Source organism: Microcaecilia unicolor, chromosome 8 (assembly GCF_901765095.1).
Source record: "Microcaecilia unicolor chromosome 8, aMicUni1.1, whole genome shotgun sequence".
Lineage (NCBI taxonomy): Eukaryota > Metazoa > Chordata > Amphibia > Gymnophiona > Siphonopidae > Microcaecilia > Microcaecilia unicolor.
In genome coordinates this window covers 19,412,887-19,436,664 of record NC_044038.1, presented here as the reverse complement: position 1 = coordinate 19,436,664, position 23,778 = coordinate 19,412,887, and the positions used below count along the sequence as shown (strand labels likewise).

Below are 23,778 nucleotides of genomic sequence, written 5' to 3'. Positions count from 1 at the left end.
ACTAGGCACTTTTCATTTCTTGCCAACATAATATATTGGAATGAAACTGCCTAGCAGATGAGCTCAGCTAAAGCTAACTTTATATCAGTCTTTTTCAACTACAGCACATGCAAATTCGACCCAGCAGAATGCCAGTAACTTCATCACCAATATAAACACATAAAGTGAAACTGGAATATGTGATTTGCCACTAAATGAACACCTAGGCTCATCACTGGCTGCAGAGTCAGAATTGGCATTTTTAAAGTCACTGTCCCACTCAGACCAGTAAGCAGCAGCCATTCCAGTGTGCGCACAATTCTCAGTCCCACATCTTGCAAAACATTTTAAAGAACTAGCTGTGAAAAGCAACCAGAGGGAGCGCCATTTTCTGCTTCAATGCTTTCAGGATAGTAACGCTCAGCCTCTGGGTTCTGCAGAAGTCTGTGATCTTCATGTGCACATTAAGGGTTACTTTAGCTCACTAGAGCAGGCCTAAGACAGCTTCTTGCCCCTACAGAGGCAAAACTCTTTCACCCAGCCTCTGCAACAGAAAGGAGTGAGTGGGCCAGGAACGTCAAGTGAAAAGTCCACACCCTTAATGTTCCGTCTTTCTGAGATTCCCCCCTCCTGTCTTCATCTCTGGCTCCTCATGCCTGCTGAGGATCCAGATCTGACCAGTAGATGGCCCCAGTGTTCTGTGAAAATAAATCTCCTCCCCACCCCCCCCCCCCTACCCTTTTTCCCCTCCAGATGTGAAAAGTCAGTGATGGGTGTGAAGAATGAGGAAGAGGGTAGGAGACCCCTGAAGCTCTGTAGTCACACTGTGACTGTCCCAAGGCTCCTGAGCTTCTTGCTGTAGCTAACCATGTAGCTAACTACCGGAAACGACCTCTCTTACTCAGACATTAGCACTCTCTGGTCTGTAGGACATAGAAGCAATTGAAAAGCTGAGCTTCAAAACTCATTCCAATAAGTTACTATTGGTTCTGTCATTCATAGCTATATCCTGGATCTGCTGAGAACAGATTTCTGATTCAGTTCAGTGGTCAGACCTGCTCTAACCATTCCATTATATCCCTGTGTGCTCCATGCACCATTTTTCTTTACATCTGCAGGACAACACAGCCATGGCGGGGGCAGGGGCAGAGGTGCTCGTCGCTCTGGCGGGACTGCGTCGTGCGAGAGATCCCGGCATCCAGCCCTGACTCTGTGCCAAGGTCTTTGAAATTTCACTCTGAATCTTTGGGTTTCACATTTTTCTGCTTCCATATTTTCGACAAACGAAACTTAGTTTTCTTCTTGGGGCTCTCTGGACTGTCTCGCTGCGGATCTGTCAAAAAGAAAGCAAACAGACTCTAAGAGGATTCTTCTCTCACAAAATGCCTACAGATAGGTGCCCAGAGGCACCTGTGTGAAGCCTATTCTATCAGGGAACCTAGGTGCCTACTTCCCTTATGGAAAACTGGTGTAACAGACAGGGAAGGCTTATCCATTAGGCACAACAGGCACACTGCCTAGGGCCTATGAAAATATACACAATAAATAGAATACAAATACATAAAATATAAATCAAATATACATACAATTCAAATTAAAAGCTCAGTCATACATTAAATGCCACTGAGGGAGGGGCTCACAATGGCAAAAGTGCCTAGAGCCCACAAAAGCCAAAGAGGTGAAATACACACCTATCAAACAGGCCAACCATACAGCTTGCATCTAAATACCAGACGTACCCGTGTACCTTACAGTATTCTATCATTTACACGTGTAATTGTGAGCTCTGCCCACGCCTATGTGTACACCAGTTCTGGCGTTGCCACTTCCCCTTAAAGATACTCCCTCACAGCGTCAGAACCACCTTAAAACTCATAGTCCCTTCCAAGGGGAAAGTGATACAGGAGGGGTGGAGCCAGGAGGACATGGTCAGGAAGTATAAAAGTCAGGGCCACAGCTAGGTTAAGGGAGACCACCCAGATGGTCACAAGTTAGTCTCACTGAACTGCTAACGACTATACTGGTAACCCTGGAGAGCCAGCCCAGAGCCCAGCAGTGTATGTTGCATGCTGTGGCCCTGCAGGAGGCCACGGAGGGACACTCTTGTAGGAAAGGACCAGCGGGGTACTGAGGGTGAGGCGGTGGAGGCGATCCACCCCGGTGCACGCTGCAGGAGGGGTGAAGGGAGCAGCCGCACAGCTGTCGGCTCTGCCGGTTCCCTGCTCCCTCTGATGTTACTTCCTGTTCCGGGGCAGAGGGAGCAGGGAATCGGCGGAGCCGATAGCTGCTCGGCTGCTCCCAGCACCCCAGGAGAACAATGCACCGGGGGGGGGGGGGTTGGAGGTGATGCGCTGGGAGGGGGGACGATGCTGCACCGGGGGGGGGGGGGGGGGAACACTGCACCTGGGGGAGGGGGGGGCAACACTATAACCCCGGGGGGGGGGGGGGGCGCGCAGCAGCAGCAATCCACCCCGGGTGGCAGCCAGCCAAGGAACACTGAAAAGGACTAGTTTTTATGTTCACTTTTCTTCCCCACCTGTAAATTGAATAGGACTCCTACCTGACACTTTCAATAAATTATTGTTTTGTTCACCTTAAATCCACTGTGTGGCTCTGGTTTATCCTGGCTCCAGAGCCCACTCTCATTCACATTACCACAGTGTATTTATAGAATGACGTTTAGGTGGAATTTGGGTATCTCCCTGCATTGGTGCATGTATACTGGTGTATATGCCAGTACTGTAATCATTTACTCACAAAATCAGCAAGTACATGTCAGCACACACTTTACAGAATTACTCCCTAACAGCTCGATATTCCAAAGATTTCGCCACCTAGGTCTTCCTTCTTAAAAAGATTGTGAGCTCAGCACTGAATTTAAGTACCTTAATTCACAAGGCACCTAAATTTAGGATCCACAAAAAGAGGCAGAGACAGGTCAAGAGGGTGACGGTAAGAGTTCAGCACTGATTTCAAGTGCTGGACACCTAACGTTGGACACAGGAATTACATGCCCAAATTTAGGAGACTCAGGTTTAAGGCTCCCAAATTCAGCTCCAGGGGCACTGAGCCCTCTTTCAGTATTGGGATCTAAGACTCCTGGTGAAAGCCTGGGCTTGCATTTCCTGCACTCGGAAGGACAGCTTCAGGAGTGGATTCTTACCGTATCTTTGGATCATGGCTTCCATCATCTGATCCTCCTCCTGCTCCCTGTGAACAAACAGCAGTTGGTTCCATTAGAGTGAAGAAAGTCAACATAGAAAGGGTGAGGGAAAGGGAAATGGGACTTGATATACCGCCTTTCTGAGGTTTTTGCAACTACATTCAAAGCGGTTTACATATATTCAGGTACTTAGTTTGTATCAGGGGCAATGGAGGGTTAAGTGACTTGCCCAGAGTCACAAGGAGCTGCAGTGGGACTCAAACCCAGTTCCCCAGAATCAGAGTCCGCTGCGCTAACCACTAGGCTATTCCATGTAGAAGCCTGCCCTTGCAGATCACCAATGCGGCTGCGCAGGCTTCTGTTTCTGTGAGTCTGATGTCCTGATCTGCAAGGGCAGGCTTCTACATGGAATGTTGCTAGTGGAATAGCAACATTCCATGTAGAATCTCAAATAGTAGCAACAGAATCTCAATAGTAGCAACATTCCATCTAGAATCTCAAATAGTAGCAACATTCCATCTAGAATCTCCAATGGTAGCTACATTCCATCTAGAATCCCAAATAGTAGCAACAGAATCTCATTAGTAGCAACATTCCATCTAGAATCTCAAATAGTAGCAACATTCCATCTAGAATCTCCAATGGTAGTAACATTCCATCTAGAATCTCAAATAGTAGCAACAGAATCTCAATAGTAGCAACATTCCATCTAGAATCTCCAATAGTAGCAACATTCCATGTAGAATCTCAAATAGGGAAAGGGAAATGGGACTCGATATACCGCCTTTCTGAGGTTTTTGCAACTACATTCAAAGTGGTTTACATATATTCAGGTACTTATTCTGTACCAGGGGCAATGGAGGGTTAAGTGACTTGCCCAGCGTCACAAGGAGCTGCAGTGGGACTCAAACCCAGTTCCCCAGAATCAGAGTCCGCTGCGCTAACCACTAGGCTATTCCTCCACTAGCAACATTCCATGTAGAAGCCTGCTCTTGCAGATCACCAATGCGGCTGCGCAGGCTTCTGTTTCTGTGAGTCTGATGTCAGACTCACAGAAACAGAAGCCTGCGCGGCCGCGTTGCTGATCTGCAAGGGCAGGCTTCTACATGGAATGTTGCTAGTGGAATAGCAACATTCCATGTAGAATCTCAAATAGTAGCAACAGAATCTCAATAGTAGCAACGTTCCATCTAGAATCTCAAATAGTAGCAACATTCCATCTAGAATCTCCAATAGTAGCAACATTCCATCTAGAATCTCAAATGTAACAACATTCCATCTAGAACCTCCAATAGTAGCAACATTCCATGTAGAATCTCAAATAGGGAAAGGGAAATGGGACTTGACATACTGCCTTTCTGAGGTTTTTGCAACTACATTCAAAACGGTTTACATATATTCAGGTACTTATTTTGTACCAGGGGCAATGGAGAGTTAAGTGACTTGCCCAGAGTCACAAGGAGCTGCAGTGGGAATCAAACTCAGTTCCCCAGGATCAAAGTCCACTGCACTAACCACTAGGCTACTCCTCCACTCCAGTCGCTCTCCTTCAATGTTCTCACTAAGCAGCCATGATTTGCATGGGAGTCCCTCTAGTGCAGAGGTTCTCAACCCAGTCCTTAGGGCACATCGAGCCAGTTGGGGTTTTCAGGCTATCCCCCTTAAATTCAGTGGGGATATCCAGAAAACCCCAAGTGGTTGGGTGTGCCCTGAGGGCTGGGTTGAAAACCTCTGCTCTAGTGCCATGATACTGTACTTTCACTTTCAAGGGACAGGCAGATTGCAACTGACTCCCCCTCCCCCCCCCCCCCAAAGAAAATATAAATAAATATTGAAGCCCTCCCCAAGCCATACCTCACACTTCCCTCTCCTGACCCATCTTATCCCATCCATGTCACAAGTCTAAACAGCACAGAAATGATCCCTTGTTGCACCAAGCCCATCTGGGTCAGTAAGGCCGTGCCAACAAAATGATACCAGCACCGTTCGAAACGCTGACGTCAGGGGGGGGGGGAGGGGGAGGGGGAAGGTAAGAGCATCCCTGCTCTATTTGGACTTATGGACTTCATAAATGGTGTTAAATGAGTCCTGGAGAAGGGAAAGGCCCAGAAGGACTTCTTTTTTTTTTTTTTTTTACAAATTTTATATGGATAGCATTTATCTGTATTATTTTGCCCTACTCACCCCTACTTAACGGTTAAGCTCAAGGAAGGATATCCTGTTATAGGTTCCAGTTCCGACTACTATGACAGTGAGGGTGTTTTTATAAACACTGACCGTCACCAGCTAAATCAGTCTCAGATATTCAAACACTGGACCATGTCCATGTACTGCCATTGAAAATCCAAGTTTGCAGCACCACCTGGAAATTATGCAGGTATGGCCGGTACTCCGTGCCACAGCCACACAGCTAACCGAGCAAATTGACATGATTTTACTAGCCCACTTAACAATGCGGGTGCCATCACTGAGCATCACCAGTGCCTGCACAACTTCTGGGACGCCACCCCTCGACTGCTCCTCAACTGGCCGGTTTTCACACAACTGGTTAAAGTCAATATCCAGCGGAACTGTCTGGTTAATTACTGGACGTCCACCTCAGTGGGGTTTACCTAGGCAGGAGCCTCTCCTGTACTTTTGAATATCGAGCCCTGAGATTACAGGAAACATGGAACAGGACCTTATTAGTTAGTGGTTTAGTTCTGTAGATAGGCTACTTTGCTATATAAGGGGTCCATTTACTAAGCAGTGGGAGCGGGGGCCATTTTTCCCGTGCGCCAGGGCCCTCTTTCTCTACGGCCGGTAAAAGCCCCACCAAAAAATGGCCATGCGGTGAGAGAACTCTTACCGCGTAGCCATGCGACGGGAGCCCTTACCGCCACCCATTGAAGTGGCAATAACTGCCCCCGCGCTAACCGAGCAACATGCAGTGATGCCCAATTACCGCTGGGTTACCGCCGCGAAAGCCATTTCCGGGAGGTTTCTTTTTTTCCCCCGGAAATGGCGCGTGCTCGGGGCAGGACCGCCGCTGGCGGCTGCGTTGTGCCGGCGGTAGTCCTGGAAGAGCGAGTGGTAAGCCTGCACTGGGCTTATCACCGCTCTGTAAAAGGGTCCCCTAAGGTCCCACAGAGATTTTAGGTGGGCCTTGAGAGCCCGACAGAAATTTTCCCAGCAATTGATTTATAGCAAACTATGGGACTTGCGGCTGAAATAATGATGAATTCATCAATAATAGTGGGCCTCTTACAGATTTGACCTCTGTTGTAAGGATTCTGTTTTGTAGGATTTATAGATACAGTAACCGATTTCTCAATAATATGGAGATTTTTACTGTTGATATGATTCTATAATGATTTCATGCTTTTGTAATCCACCTTGAACTACTTGTTGGTAAAGCGAACTAAAAACGCTCAAATTACATTAAAAGGACAAACAGGCCAATCCAGTCTGCTCATTTGAGATTTTTCTGCACTGGATAAATATGCAAATATGTGCCTGCAACCCAACCCTGAGGCATATTTTCAAAGCACTTAGCCTTCCAAAGTTCCATAGGTGTCTAAGGAACTTTGGAAGGCTAAGTGCTTTGAAAATACGCCTCCCTGTCTACTTCATCTCTGAGACGACAATGTGACAGAGATTCCTGCCATTCTGAATCGGACATTATTCCTCCTACCTGAGCCGGTCTTCATCCAAACAGTCCACGATGTCGCTTCTGTCATTAACGATACTGACGTACTTCTGCAGCAATTCGCTTTCACGAGCCTTCTGCTGAGGCGACTTCAACTTATCTGCAAAGGAGAAAGATCCACAATGTATCTGCAGACAGACCTACACCGGACACCTCCACCTGTACTTCAGTGAGAGCAATGCAATATTCAAGGGCACATTTTAACTATTGATTTAATAGCCAATAGAGTGGATACCCTGGAGGGAGTAGAAACGATGAGAAGGGATCTCCGAACCTTAGAAGAATGGTCAACAGTCTGGCAATTAAAATGTAATTATAATATTTATTCAGTTCTTACTCAGTCCACATTCATACTGTTGATGACTAAATCAAAATACAACTTGACAACAAATGCCTAAGTTAAACACAGTATCATTCTGAGATGACAAGTAAACAATATATATTTTCGTAAGGCACAATTTGTAAGTTCTTTCCACATGTGCTCAAAGAAATCGCCTCTGTGTATTAATCGTGTGATTTATGTGAAGATGTAGCGGACATCTTTCAGCCACGTTCAAGAGTTGAAGACAACGGAAGTGATTTGGTGATATACTGAGGATTTCTATCTGGTCACAATCATTTTGTTTGGATCAAGACTCAAAGTGCAAGCGATGTTCTCATAGAATACGTGATAAGTGGATGTATCAGTATATAAGAAGCTTTTAACAACAAATATTTCAGTGCACATAGTGAACTATGCTAATTGTTACACAGAGACGATTTCTTTGAGCACATGTGGAAAGAACTTACAAATTGTGGCTTAGGAAAATATATATTGTTTACATGTCATCTCAGAATGATACTGTGTTTAACTTAGGCATTTGTTGTCAAGTTGTATTTGGATTTAGTCTTCAACAGTAGGAATGTGGAATGAGTGAGAACTGAATAAATATTTGAATTAGTCTTCTATAAGTTTATAGGTGTTATGACATATTGTCACAATAAATGGTGTGAATTAATTTATAACAATTTGTTGAGAATATCATTTGTTCTGGAGTCCTTAGATATATTTAAATAACCTCCGGATAGGAGGGGAGAGATTAGTAGCTCGACTCAGGAGACAGACCTTGGGGTGTTCGTGTCGGAGGATCTGAAGGTGAAGAAACAATGCGACAAGGCGACGGCTGTGGCCAGAAGGATGCTAGGCTGCGTAGAGAGGGGTGTAACCAGCAAAAGAAATGAGGTGTTGATGCCCCTCTACAAATCGTTGGTGAGGCCCCACTTGGAGTATTGTGTTCAGTTTTGGAGGTTGTATCTTGCTATAGATGTAAAAAGACTAGAAGCAGTGCAAAGAAAAGCTACAAAAATGGTATGGGATTTGTGTTGCAAACTGTACGAGGAGAGACTTGTTGACCTGAACATGTATGCCTTGGAGGAAAGGAGAAACAGGGGTGACATGATACAGACATTCAAATATTTGAAAGGTATTAATCCGCAAACAAACCTTTTCCGGAGACAGGAAGGCGGTAGAACTAGAGAACATGAATTGAGGTTGAAGGGGGGCAGACTCAGGACTAATGTCAGGAAGTATTTTTTCACGAAGAGGGTGGTGGATATGTGGAATGCCCTCCCGCGGAGGTAGTGGAGATGAAAACGGTAATGGAATTCAAACATGCGTGGGATAAGCACAAAGAAATCCTGTTTAGAAGGAATGGTTCTGTGGAATCTTAACGGAGATTGGGTGGCGATGCCGGTAATTGGGAAACAAAACGGGAGATGCCAGACTTCTACTGTCTACGCCCTGATTGTGACTGAATAGATAGGGATGGGCTGGAGTGTAAAATTTAAAGGGCTTCGATGTTAGCTTCAGAACTTAGTACAAGAACAGTACTGGGCAGACTTCTATGGTCTGTGCCCTGAGAAAGGCAAAGACAAATCAAACTCAGGTATACATATAAAGTATCACATACTATGTAAAATGAGTTTATCTTGTTGGGCAGACTAGATGGGCCGTACAGGTCTTTATCTGCCATCATTTACTATGTTACTCTTTGGAGTTCTACATGGAATGTTGCTACTAATTGGGATTCCAGAATATTGTAACTCTTTAGGATTCCAGAATCTTCAGAACTTTTAGTACAGGAAGAGTGCTGGGCAGACTTCTACAGTCTGTGCCCCGATCGTGACTGAATAGATATGGATGGGCTGGAGTGTAAGTTTTAAGGGGCTTCGACGTTAGCTTCAGAACTTTTAGTACAAGAACAGTGCTTGGCAGACTTCTACAGTCTGTGCCTTGAGTATGGCAAGGACAAATCAAACTTGGGTATACATATAAAGTATTACATACCATGTAAAATGAGTTTATCGTTGGGCAGACTGGATGGACTGTACAGGTCTTTACCTGCCATCATTTACTGTGTTACTCTTTGGGGTTCTACATGGAATGTTGCTTCTAATTGGGATTCCAGAATCTTGTAACTCTTTAGGATTCCAGAATCTTCAGAACGTTTAGTACAAGAGTGCTGGGCAGACTTCTACAGTCTGTACCCTGAGAATGGCAAGAACAAATCAAACTCGGGTATAAAGTATCACATACCATGTAAAATGAGTTTATCTTATTGGGCAGACTGAATGGACTGTACAGGTCTTTATCTGCCGTCATTTACTATGTTACTACTACTACTTAACATTTCTAGAGCGCTACTAGGGTTACGCAGCGCTGTACAGTTTAACAAAGAAGGACAGTCCCTGCTCAAAGGAGCTTACAATCTAAAGGACGAAATGTCAAGTTGGGGCAGTCAAGATTTCCTGAATAGAGGTGTAGTGGTTAGGTGCCGAAGGCAACATTGAAGAGGTGGGCTTTGAGCAATGATTTGAAGATGGGCAGGGAGAGGGCCTGGCGTATGGGCTCAGGGAGTCCGTTCCACGCATGGAGTGAGGCAAGGCAGAAAGGGCGGAGCCTGGAGTTGGCGGTGGTGGAGAAGGGTACTGAAAGGAGGGATTTGTCCTGAGAGCGGATGTTACGGGTAGGAACGTAAGGGGAGATGAGGGTTGAGAGGTAAGGAGGGGCTGCAGATCGAGTGCATTTGTAGGTTAGAAGCAGAAGCTTGAACTGAATGCGGTACCTGATCGGAAGCCAATGAAGTGAGGTTGTTACTATGATTTTGTACCAGTTTTCAAAGGAAAAAGTATATGCAGACTTTCCCTTGAAAAAGTGGCCCAGGGAAAGTACCTGGAAACATTTGTACCCACCTTTCCTGTAGGTACTTTATAGAAAATAATCTGAAAACATTTGAAAATTCAGTCTCCATGCTTTAGCTTCCTACTCTGGGAATGTCCCCTCCTGATGTGGTAAAAGCATGAGCAGCAAGAAACATACATTAGCTGTGTAAAATGGCAATTTTCAGAAAGCCTCTTTGTGGGTCAATGGCTTTTGAAAATTATCCTCCCCGGTGAATGTTAATGGAGAAAGGGGGGAGGGGCAAAGCAATGTAAAATAGCCTTACACAAAACTCGAGCAATTTTCAAAACTATTGCATTTACCAAGATAAACTGGCTGGCCTGAAACTTTTCTCCTTGGGTTGGTTAAAAGAACATGTGGGCTTTCACAATGCACAGATTATTGAAATAGGTGCGTAAATTAAGGTATTTTATATCTATGCATCACATTTCATGGTTCCACTTGCACTCCATCTAGACTGTATTCCAGTAAAAGTACATGTGTGCATTGCCATCACGCATTCTTTTAAACCTGGTACAATTTTATAAGACGAACCACAGGAAAAATGCTGAAGATTAAAAAAATATTTATTGACTTGACACAACTGCGTTTTAGCCTAAGCCTGAATTAGGGGTCTAAACACAAAATTAAAAATAATAAACATTAAAAGATGAATTTAAATTAGAGCTGCAAGTTAATCAGAATTAATTTTGCGATGAATGCATTAATTATTAATCACAATTTTAAAAATTAATCAAGTTGCAGTGTCTCCCGTCTCCTCCAAACATCTCTTCTGCTCTCTTCCACTCTCAACCCCTGTCCTAGATGCAATCCAGAATCTTTTTCCCCCCCATCCACGATTCAACATCACCGATCTCCCTCCGCACCAGTCTACCTTAAAGCTGGTCTTTGCACATACATTGTCTGGGCCAAAGCTTTCCCTTTGATCCATCCCGCTCATGCAGAAACAGGAAGTGATGTCAGAGGAGGCAGGACAAGCCAAAGGGAAAGATTTGGAGGGAGGGAAATGATCAATCCAGAGGATGGAATTCGATATACCACCTTTCTGTGGTTACAGTCAAAGTGGTTTACATATTATATACAGGTACTTATTTTATACTTGGACAATGAAGGGTTAAGAGGGTCTTTTATTAAAGCTTAGCTCGAGTTATCTGCAGCAGGGCCCATTTTATTCCTATGAGCCCTGCTGCAGATAACTCGAGCTAAGCTTTAGTAAAAGACCCCCTAAATGACTTGTGATTGAAATTAATAATCATGATTACTCGCACAATTACATTTTTTTATCGAACTGATGCCCTAATTTAAAATAATTAGGAATTAAAGTAATAAAAATAAATAATATTTAAAATTGTGGATAATTAAACAAGAACAAAAAATATCACTCAAATATAACAACACACACAAAAGGATCCATCTTTACCTATCAAGACTATACCCATTATTTACTACTGAAAGGGATATAACTGATAAAGATGGTTCCTTTTTGTTTTCATGTTTGTATGATATTTTCTGACATTATTTGTTCTTAATTGTCCACAATTTTAAATATTTTTTTGTATTACTTTATTATTTTAATTCATAAGTAAATGCATCATTTAATGATTTTATTTTTTTTCATTTTGTTTAGACCCCTGACGTAGGCAGAGGCTGAATCATGGTCCGTGTCGGGTCAATAAATATTTTTTTGATCTTTAACGCTTTTCCTGCGATTCATCCAGGTTGTTTGTGTCCATGCTCATCCTGTTTTCATGCCTTGGTGTTTGTTCTTGGTGCAATTTTGTAAGAGCTATTTTACATATCTACTATAATAAAACTCACCCTCAACGTTCTGAGGACACTGACGTCAGTGAAGCCAAGACCTGACTTCCTTCAAAAAGGTTCGAAGGTTCGTGGTGGTGAAGCCACCAAAATCGCTCCGGGCCCCGCCCTCGAGGGCAGAGCAATGGCAGAACAATGAAGGGGTTGGCCAGGGAGGGAGGGAGGGGGGGGGGTGTTGGCGACGAAAACCTTGCTAGCCTAGCGCCCGTTTCATTTGCTCTGAAACGGGCCTCTTTTACTAGTGTATAATACCACATATATGTGAAAATGACTTTACAAAGCTACCCCCGTAACGTCTCTGTTACAATCAAAAAAGGGGGTTGGGAGGGTGGGATACATTGAGTATAGAAGCAGTAGTGAAGATTTAAGTTTGCAGATTTCAGTTGTTCCCAGTTTGGTGAATGTATAAGTCTTTTGAACTGCAAGCGTTGCTTTGCTTGTTGATGCTTTACATTTCTCTATTCTTCACAAGGTTTAGTGTTGGCATCATTAACGTCGTTCCCATGAATATATAGGGGGATGGGGTGGGAATAATTGTAAAAGATTTGATGAGAGATTATTTTCCTTTTATGATGTACGTTTTCTCTTTGTATTTGAATCTTTGAGTATGCATTTGGCTAGATGTATTTACTCTGCATTGTCACCAATAAAAATGTTGAACCAGTGGCGTTCCTAGCCTGGATGGCACCCGGGGCGGATCGCCGATGCGCCCCCCCCCCCCCCAGGTGCAGCGCGCCCCCCCCTGTGAAATGACACCTCCCCCCCCCCGGCGAAATGACACCCCCACCGGGTGCACGCCGCTGGGGAAGAGGGGTGCCGCGGCACGCGCCTGTCGGCTCCGAGTTCGCTAACTTCGCTGCAGCTCCCTCTGCCCCAGAACAGGAAGTAACCCGTTCCGGGGCAGAGGGAGCTGCAGCGAACGAGCGAAGTTAGCGAACTCGGAGCCGACAGGCGCGCGCCGCAGCACCCCCCAGCGGCGTGCACCCGGGGCGGACCTCCCCCACCGCCCCCCCCCCCCCTTGGTACGCCACTGTGTTGAACCAAACAATTAAAAAAGGGCTTTTATAAAAAAAAAAAAAAGAGTGACCGCATACACATGTAAAATGTACACACCCCTAAAACATGCGCTACTCTTACATGTATTGCACATAGGCATTCTAACAGGAACAGTTTTGAGTGCGGCAGAAGTACATAAGTACATAAGTAATGCCACACTGGGAAAAGACCAAGGGTCCATCGAGCCCAGCATCCTGTCCACTACAGCGGCCAATCCAGGCCAAGGGCACCTGGCGAGCTTCCCAAACGTACAAACATTCTATACAATCAAGCCATTGTGACATCACTAATGAGGTTGGCTCTTATTGGTGGAATGAGCCACTATGACATCACAATAGGTTAAATCACTGCTCTATGTAATAAAAGTGAGCCAAGTAGAGGACATAAGTACATAAGTAATGCCACACTGGGAAAAGACCAAGGGTCCATCGAGCCCAGCATCCTGTCCACGACAGCGGCCAATCCAGGCCAAGGGCACCTGGCGAGCTTCCCAAACGTACAAACATTCTATACAATCAAGCCATTGTGACATCACTAATGAGGTTGGCTCTTATTGGTGGAATGAGCCACTATGACATCACAATAGGTTAAATCACTGCTCTATGTAATAAAAGTGAGCCAAGTAGAGGACATAAGTACATAAGTAATGCCACACTGGGAAAAGACCAAGGGTCCATCGAGCCCAGCATCCTGTCCACGACAGCGGCCAATCCAGGCCAAGGGCACCTGGCAAGCTTCCCAAACGTACAAACATTCTATACATGTTATTCCTGGAATTTTGGAGTTTTCCAAGTCCGTTTAGTAGCGGTTTATGGACTTGTCCTTTAGGAATCCGTCCAACCCCTTTTTAAACTCTGCTAAGCTAACCGCCTTCACCACTTTCTCCGGCAACGAATTCCAGAGTTTAATTACACGTTGGGTGAAGAAAAATTTTCTCCGATTTGTTTTAAATTTACTACACTGTAGTTTCATCGCATGCCCCCTAGTCCTAGTATTTTTGAAAAGCGTGAACAGACGCTTCACATCCACCTGTTCCACTCCACTCATTATTTTATATACCTCTATCATGTCTCCCCTCAGCCGTCTCTTCTCCAAGCTGTATAGCCCTAGCCTCCTTAGTCTTTCTTCATAGGGAAGTCGTCCCATCCCCGCGGAGTTGCAATGTGGATTCACTCACCTGATGTGCCCATTAAGGTTCGAAGCTCTTTTTCCACATTGACTTGCTGATCCTCCAATGCCTGCTGTCTGGATCTGGAGACGGAACAAACTTGCTTGTAACACCGGATGTTACAGACTGAAATACAAACCTTTGCCCCTGTATGCAAATTTCTCTCATGCACATTCATTATAGGTATCCTGAAAACCTAACTGAATGGGGGTGTCCTGAGGAGTGGGTTGAGAACTTCTGCCCTACAGTGTATGTAATTCTATGCAAAAATAAATCTCCCAGAACCAGGGGTGGACTGACAGTGATTTGGGTCCTTGGCCAATAAGGGTCATGAGCCCGTAACCACCTATCAAACATGATTAAATGAGATGGAAGTTAGGGTAGAGTGGGCCCCTACTGCTATGGGACCTCGGGCACTATTGTTTCAATGGTCAGTCCACCCCTGCCCAGAACCTACATGGAAACTATGAACGTCTACGAATTTACTTTTTTTTCTCTTACAGCAAGACTGGGAAAGAACTGTACTTTCGCTTCTCTCCGTCTTCTTTCAAGCACAGAAGAGACTGGGAAATTCAAGCTTGTATTGTACTTGAGGTGAACACCTACCCCAGGGTTCAATTTGCTTCTTTTGTGCTAGTACAGAGCTGAGTAGATTTCACGCACTCACTTGTACATCAGTTCCGACTCCTGTCTCAGCAAAAGCTGCTTCTCGTGGATCAGCTTGAACCAGTCCACCATGAGGGTATCCTCCAGTTCATCTACATATAAGACAAGATTACACGTCATGACAATGGCATCCAAGAATACACTTTCCGAGCTAGTAGCCATCTGTAAACATGAGGTGCGTATGCTAAAGGAAGGCCTGCTTTATACACTGAGGGGTCCTTTTACTAAGTTGCGCCAAAAAATGGCCTGTGTTGATGTAGACATGTGTATTGGACGCGCGCAGGTCCATTTTTCAGCGCACCTGCAAAAATGGCCTTTTTAGGGGGGGGGGGGGACACCATAAATGGACATGCGGCAAAATAAAAATTGGTGCACATCCATTTTGGGCCTGAGACCTTACCGCCAACCCACTGACTTGGCGGTAAGGTCTCATGCGTTAACCAGGCGGTAAACTCTTTACACTAAGGGGGGAAGTTATCAATGTAGACTATTGTTAAGATGTTTTATTTTACCATTAACTCCTGCTCTTTTAGCACAAATCCCATTTTATGCAATGAGACCTAGGGGGAAGTTTTATTATTAATATTATTGTACTATTACATAGTAACATAGTAGATGGCAGAAAAAAGACCTGCACGGTCCATCCAGTCTGCCCAATAAGACAACTCATGTGTGCTACTTTTTGTGTATACCCTACTTTGATTTTTGATTTGTACCTGTGCTCTTCAGGGCACAGACCGTATAAGTCTGCCCAGCACTATCCCTGCCTCCCACCACCGGCTCTGGCACAGGCCGTATAAGTCAGCACTATCCCCACCTCCCAACCACCAGCCCCGCCTCCCACCACTGGCTCTGGCACAGACCGTATAAGTCTGCCCAGCACTATCACTGCCTCCCAACCTCCAGTCCCGCCTCCTACCACCGGCTCTGGCACAGACCGTATAAGTCTGCCCAGCACTATCCCCGCCTCTCAACCACCGGCTCTGGCACAGACTGTATAAGTCTGCCCAGCACTATCCCCGCCTCTCAACCACCGGCTCTGGCACAGACCGTATAAGTCTGCCCAGCACTATCACTGCCTCCCAACCTCCAGTCCCGCCTCCCACCACCAGCTCTGGCACAGACCGTATAAGTCTGCCCAGCACTATCCCCGCCTCCCAACCACCTGCCCCGCCTCCCACCACCGGCGCTGGCACAGACCGTATAAGTCTGCCCAGCACTATCCCCGCCTCTCAACCACCGGCTCTGGCACAGACCATATAAGTCTGCCCAGCACTATCCCCGCCTCCCAACCACCAGCCCCGCCTCCTGATCTTGACTAAGCTCCTGAGGATCCATTCCTTCTGAACAGGATTCCTTTATGTTTATCCCACGCATGTTTGAATTCCGTTCCCGTTTTCATCTCCACCACCTCCCGGGGGAGGGCATTCCAAGCATTATTGTGCTATTATTGTACACTGCTCAGGTCTGCCAGTTAGTATAAGTGGTATATTAAATTTTAATAAACAAACATTGTGGGCTACTGATAAGATGGGTCGTTTTACCACAAGTCCAATGAGACCCTGTGCTAAAATAACCAGTCTTAAAGGTAGCCCATGTTGAGAACTTCCGCCTTTGATGTAATCAATCAGTATGAAGAGGGAGCCTTGTCTGAAAATTAATTTCATATAAGTTTGAAGGCATTAAGGCCAAACACTCATGTTAGGAGCAGGGGCGTATCTGCGTGGGGCCTCAGGGGCCTGGGCCCCCGCAGATTTTGCCCTGGACCCCCCTACCGCCATCAACCCTCCCCCGCTGCCGTTCTTACTTTTGCTGGCGGGGGACCCCAAACCCCCGCCAGCCGCCCCGCGGTGTTTGAAATTCATCTTCGGCCTCCGTGGCCGTGCTGCTGTGATAGGCGCTGTTGAAATCCACTTCGGAGTCTGACGTCGTTGTACGTTGTACGTGCTGCGACGTCAGACTCCGAAGTGGATTTCAACAGCGCCTATCACAGCAGCACGGCCACGGAGGCCGAAGATGAATTTTAAACACCGCGGGGCGGCTGGCGGGGGTTTGGGGTCCCCCGCCGGCTGAAGAAGACGTTTTTACGGCAGCGGCAGGTGGAAGCAGACCTCGGCTGGCGGGGGTTGGGGTCCCCCGCCAGCAAAAGTAAGAACGGCAGCGGGGGAGGGTTGGCGGCGGGAGGGGGGTGGAGAGAGTCATTGGTGGCGGCGGCGGCGGCGGCGGGGGGGGGGCTAAAATGTGCCCCCTCCCTCTGGCTCTGGCCCCCCCTACCGCCGGAGTCCAGATACGCCCCTGGTTAGGAGTCCATAACTGGAGAACCTATTGGCCAAAACCACTGACCACCGTCCCTCCAAAAATAAACACGAAACCACTCACCTCCCTCACAACTGCGCAGCTCTTTCTCCAGGTCAACACCTTTCAGTTCCAGCTCATCCAGTTGCTTCTCAATGTCGTGCAGCTGCTGCTGTATCTTTTCTTCCGGAACATAGTCCGGGCGAAGCTGTAAAAAAAAATCCAGGGAAAGTAGTGGTGATATGAGCTCTCTGCAGGGAGGGGTGGCGCCTCCTGCAGGCCCTTGCTGTACCTATTCCCTCTAGTGTCCTCCCCCATGACCAGATTTTACACCAGGGGCCTAGCCAGACTTCGGCGGGAGGGGGGTCCAGAGCCCAAGGTGAGGGGGCACATTTTAGACCTCCCCACCATTACCGAACCCCCCCCCCCCCCCCCGGCCGACGATGCCAACCCCCCCCCCCCCCCATTGCCACCGCCGCAACCACCAACTTTGAGAACCCCTGCCAACGACCCTCTGGACCCCCCTCCCGCCGCCAACCCTCCCCAGCCGTGGGCTACCTTTGCTGGTGGGGGACCCCAATCCCCGCCAGCCGAGGAGGTCCCCTTCTTCCCGCGAAGGCTTCGTTCTGTCTCTGACGTCCTGCACATTGTACATGCAGGATGTCAGAATCACAGAAACAGAATGAAGCCTTGCAGATCAGCCAGGCTTTGTTCTGTTTCTGTGCAGGACGACAGAAACAGAATGAAGCCTTCACGGGAAGAAGGGGACCTCCTCGGCTGGCGGGGATTGGGGTCCACCGCCAGCAAAGATAGCCCACGGCGACAGCAGGGGAGGGTTGGCGGCAGGAGGGGGGGGTCGAGAGGGTCGTTGGCAGGGGGTCCAGGGCCAAATCTATGGGGGCCCAGGCCCCCCTGGCCCCACATAGCTACGCCACTGTTTTAGACTATCTACCTGAAAAAGCATATTGGAAAATGTTTTCGGAACTGTGTCCCTTTACTAAACACATTCCCCTCATTCCGTAAACTGGAGCCTAAATATAGGTGTTAATAGTGAACCAAATTTATAGAATATTAAGCAGTTACATGCATGATTTCCGTCACAAAATGGCAGTTACATGTGTAAGTGCCAAATGACATTTTATAAACAGTGCACCTAATTTGCATAGCACGCAACTGCAAGGGGACATTACCATGAAATTCAGAACGTCCAGGGTAGCATTTTCAGAAGTGTTCCCCCTTCCACGCGCAGGAGCCAAGAAACAGACAAGAGCTCCGGAGTCTCAACGCGCGGATGAGGCGATGGAGCAGAAATTAGGAACTAGGCAACATTCTGGGGACGGGGGAGCCTATTAGGGAAAGATGGGCTCCAACTTAACCAGGGTGGAACCATTTGACTCCTAACTCACTTACCCTGTCCTTTTATCATCACCTCTTTATTCCCTTACCCTTAATTGTTCTGTCTGTTTACCTGTCTTATCTAGATTGTAAGCTCTTTGAGCAGGGACTGTCTTCTGTGTATGGTGTACAGCGCTGCGTACGCCTTGTAGCGCTATAGAAATAGATGGAACAACTTTTAAACTAGAAATTGGGAGAAGGCCGAAGTCGCTCAAAACTGCATGGCTTGGGACAAGATATCTTTAAAACATATCACCAAAACAGGGAAAATAGGGCATCCCAATAACAAGGTTGCAATAGAGACCATAGTAGACGAGGTGTCTTTAAATACAGAGCAGAAAGATCTTAAAGATTTGTCAACCGCTCAGCAAGTTGTAAATAAGAACGAACATGGTTTGAAATGTTTGCATGCAAATGCCAGAAGCCTAAGAAATAAAATGGAAAAGAATATACTGCATTAAATGAAAAGACAGATATAGTGGGTGGAAGGAAGATGGCCAATGGGACACTGTCATATCAGGGTACAAGTTATATCACAGCTATAGGGTGGATCAAATTGGTGGAGTGGTAGCAATTAAGAAGGGCCTTGAATTGAAGAGACTATAAAATTCTGCAGGACGCAAAACACATCTTGGAATCCCTATGGATGTCTGTCCCCTTCTCCTCTACTGCTAATTCCAGACTCTGTTCCTTTTATCTCGCTGCACCTCACGCCTGGAATAGACTTCCCGAGCCTGTACGACTTTGGCCATTTTCAAATCCAGGCTAAAAGCCCACCTCTTTGACGCTGCTTTTGACTCCTAACCATTACTCACTTGCCCTGTACCCTTTTATCCCCACCTCTTTAATTCCCTTACCTCTTAGTTGTTCTGTTTGTCTGTCCTATTTAGATTGTGAGCTCTTTGAGCAGGGACTGTCTCTTCATGTATGGTGTACAGCGCTGCGTATGCCTTGTAGCGCTATAGAAGTGATAAGTAGTAGTAGTAGTAGTAGTAATGTAGAAGCCTGCCCTTGCAGATCAGCAACGCGGCCGCGCAGGCTTCAGTTTCTGTGAGTCTGACGTCCTGCACGTATGTGCAGGACGTCAGACTCACAGAAACAGAAGCCTGCGCGGCCGCGTTGCTGATCTGCAAGGGCAGACTTCTACATGGAATGTTGCTAGTGGAGGAGTAGCCTAGTGGTTAGTGCAGTGGAACATGGGATGTTGTTACTATTTGAGATTCTGGAATGTTGCTATTACTTGAGATTCTACATGGAATGTTGCTACTATTTGAGATTCTACATGGAATGTTGCTATTCCACTAGCAACATTCCATATTTAGATTGTGAGCTCTATGAGCAGGGGCTGTCTTTTCGTGTATGGTGTACAGCGCTGCGTATGCCTTGTAGCGCTACAGAAGTAATCAGCAGTAGTAGTAGTAAAGGGGAAAAGGATAGTGATAGGAGTGTACTACTGTCCACCTAGAAAGGACGAACAGACAAATACAAAAATATCAGAAATTAGGGAGGAAACAAACTGAGTAGCGCAATAATAATGGGTGATACTGACTGGGTAAATGTAACATCAGGGCATGCTAAGGAGGTAACATTTCTTGATAAAATCTAGAACTGCTTTATGGAGCAGCTGGTTCAGGAACCAACAAGAGGGGAAACAATTCTAGACCTAGTCCTTAGTGGAGCGCATGATCTAGTTGCAGGAGGTAATACTGCTGGGGCCACTTGATAACAGGGATCATAACATGATCAGATTTGATATAATGTCTGGAGTACAGACACATAAGAAACCAATATGTTAGCATTTTACTTTCAAAAAGGAGAGACTATGATAAAATGAGGAGAATGGTAAAAAAAAAAAAAGCTTCAACAACGCAGCTGCAAAGGTCAAAAATTTACATCAGGCATGGATGCTATTCAAAAATACCATCCTGGAAGCCCAGAAGAGATATATTCCATGTATTAAAAAAGGAGGAAGGAATTAAAAAGTGAAGTGATGGAAGATATTAGAGCTAAAAGAGGGGAAAGGAAAATGGGACTTCATATACCGCCTTTCTGTGGTTTTTGCAACTACATTCAAAGCGGTTTACATACCAGCTTATAATTGAAAAAGAAAAACGCCTATATTGCGACCCAAATCGGGAGATAGACGTTTATCTCACAAAAACGAATAAAGCGGTATAATCGAAAGCCGAATTTGGACGTTTTCAACTGCACTTCGTTGCGGATGCGGACAAAGTTGATGGGGGCGTGTCAAAGGCGTGGTGAAGGCGGAACTGGGGCGTGGTTATCAGCCGATCAGAGATAGGCGCCTTTCACCGATAATGGAAAAAAAATATGCGTTTTTAGCGAGAATTTAGGGCACTTTTCCTGGACCCTGTTTTTCCATGAATAAGGCCCCAAAAAGTGCCCTAAATGACCAGGTGACCACTGGAGGGAGTCGGGGATGACCTCCCCTGACTCCCCCAGTGGTCACAAACCCCCTCCCACCACAAAAATATGCCGTTTCACAACTTTTTATGTTCACCCTCAAATGTCATACCCACCTCCCTGGCAGCAGTATGCAGGTCACTGGAGCAGTTATTAGGGGGTGCAGTGGACGTCAGGCAGGTAGACCCAGGCCCATCCCCCCCCCACCTGTTACACTTGTGCTGGTAAATGGGAGCCCTCCACACCGCCCCCCCAAACCCACTGTACCCACATGTAGGTGCCCCCCTTCACCCCTTAGGGCTATAGTAATGGTGTAGACTTGTGGGCGGTGGGTTTTGAGGGGGATTTGGGGGGCTCAACACCCAAGGGAAGGGTGCTATGCACCTGGGAGCTCTTTTACCTTTTTTTTTTTTTTTTTGTAAAAGTGCCCCCTAGGGTGCCCGGTTGGTGTCCTGGCATGTGCACTACGAATCCTGGCCCCTCCCACGAACAAATGCCTTGGATTTATTCGTTTTTGAGCTAGGCGCTTTCATTTTCCATTATCACTGAAAAACAAAAACGCCCAGCTCACAAATCATCGAATAAAACATGGACGTCTATTTTTTTCGAAAATACGGTTCAGTCCGCCCCTTCACGGACCCGTTCTCGGAGATAAACGCCCATGGAGATAGACGTTTTTGTTCAATTATGCCCCTCATAGTATATTCAGGTACTTATTTGTACCTGGGGCAATGGAGGGTTAAGTGACTTGCCCAGAGTTACAAGCAGCTGCAATGGGAATCGAAACCAGTTCTCCAGGATCAAAGTCCACTGCACTAACCACTAGGCTACTCCTCCTTCAGAAAATAGAAGAAAGATCCAACTGAAAATAACAGGAAACAGCATAAGGAATGGGAAGTCAAATGCAAAGCGCTGATAAAGAAGGCAAAGGTTGTGTTGGAGGTTAAAAAAGAAAAATGTGGAGGGGCATTTTCGAACAGGGACGACCATCTCTAAGGGAGCCCAACTCTAAGGATGGTGCCGCGAAGGGGCGGAGCAACGCGTATTATCGAAACAAGATGGACATTTCCAGGAATAACAAAATATAACCTAACAAAAATAGAACATCCCTGAGCTACATACGCTATTTGACATTATTTAGCGCAAATGTTCTAAATAGGTAAGTTTTAATCTGTTTGCAGAATTGGTTATAAGAGATTTCAGACATTAAGATATCCTTAATAGCCTTATCCAAACGAATTGCCTGATATGAAAAAAGAATATCAATTATTCTAGTTCTCGTATTTTTAGAGAATGAAAAAGGAAAAGTTCTGAAATCCTTGTTTTATTAACAAAAACAAGACGATTCAATAAGTGAAGTGGGGATAGGCCATACGTAATCAAACATATAAACGGCAAGTGACCGACTCACCTGCAAATGCGCAGTAGAGTTGGAACGCTGAGAGGTAGAAGTCCAAGCCCCGCCTCCACCAGCAGTACAGCCCAATAGGGAGGAGGGCTTGGAAATTGGAGAGAGCAGGGAGGGAAGGAGGGGGCAGACCTGAGGGAAACAGACGCTGGGGGGGAGGGCAGGGGAGAGAGCAGGGTTGGTGGACGGGGGGAGGCCATAGGAAAACAAAAAACTAGCCCGTTGTTACGGGCTTAACGGCTAGTTTTATACATAAAACAAGAAAATTTAAACAGAATCCTGGCTTGCACAGGGAGCCAATGGTGCTTCACATAATAACTGGATATACTCTCAAACCTTTTTAAAGAAAAAATTAGACGTAAAGCTACATTCTGTATAGTGAGAAGTTTAGCTCAATAGATTAAGGAATATACGACCATTTCCATGGCTCCCGTTTTTATGTTCCCTCACTTCCCTGCTTCTTATGTGATACTCTTAATTTTCTGTTATGTCTTATTTTTCATATTCTTGGGTAAGAATAAACTGTGTTAAATGTGAGAAGTTTCTCTTGTTTTGTACTTTACCCAGCCAGGGGTCTAAGAAATCAGTTGAGGAATTTGTCCGGGAAAGGTGTCGGGTTGCTGGTTCTGAGATCCAACACCTAGGGGCCCAAACAAAAGTGGTGTTTCTGCTCGGTTCTATTTGGATCAGAACCGCCAAGCGATGACAGGCGCACATGTCGCAATTGGCAAAGTCCAGAGAATTAGTCCTAACTAGCAACTGACCGAAGGTACGGTTCTTAGGACATACGGCGAACGGTGAGAAAAGGAAGACGGCTGTGGTAAGTACTTGGGGTATTTGGGGGTTTCTGTTTGTGCAGCGCTGCGTACGCTTTTTTAGCGCTATAAAAAATGCTAAATAGTAACTATGTCGTTATGGGCAGCTGTTTGCCCATTTCCCTTTTAAACTGGAGACACTTCTACATATAGTTTTGAGCCATTTTGCAAATTTGGGCAACTGCACAATGTAATTATATAACGAGCCAATTAGTGCCAATAACTGGCACTTTAATAATCATCTTAGAAATATGCCCACCAGAATACAAAATCACCCACTGGACAAGGAATGGAATAAAAAGAGGAGGTGGAATAGCTATAATTTACAAACCCGAATTCACCATCACAATCACGGGTGAATCTACCTCCCCACAACTCGAAATTGCATCGACAAGAATAAACCATCCAAATCTAACAGGCCACCTCAACACAATCCTATTCTACAGACCCCCAGGGAAATGGCAAGACTCCCAAACACAACTCATGGATTTCATCTCAAATTCCTGCGTATCTTCCTCAAACATCCTCATACTAGGAGACATCAACTTACACCTAGAAGATGACACCTCATTAAGCACACGAGAGTTCAAAGAATTCCTAAAACTTTGGGATCTACAAGCACCTTACATGCAACCGACTCACAAAAAAGGACACACACTAGATATCATAACGAACAAATTCGA

The 23,778-nt window shown here is 45.9% G+C and overlaps 1 protein-coding gene across 2 annotated transcripts in view; it reads right to left on the bottom strand.

Annotated features, from left to right (window-relative positions):
• Positions 1-724: 724 nt before the first annotated feature.
• Positions 725-23,778, bottom strand: part of MICALL2 (MICAL like 2) — a 111,228-nt gene continuing 88,174 nt past the window's right edge. For both annotated transcript variants that reach the window (XM_030211310.1, XM_030211311.1), the window contains 6 exons: positions 17,138-17,261; positions 14,760-14,850; positions 14,102-14,175; positions 6,816-6,930; positions 3,143-3,189; positions 725-1,312 (listed from right to left, as the gene is read on the bottom strand). In XM_030211310.1, coding sequence (XP_030067170.1) covers positions 1,212-1,312; positions 3,143-3,189; positions 6,816-6,930; positions 14,102-14,175; positions 14,760-14,850; positions 17,138-17,261 — 552 coding nt within the window. In that variant the 3' untranslated portion in view covers positions 725-1,211. The remainder of the gene's footprint in view (positions 1,313-3,142; positions 3,190-6,815; positions 6,931-14,101; positions 14,176-14,759; positions 14,851-17,137; positions 17,262-23,778) is intronic.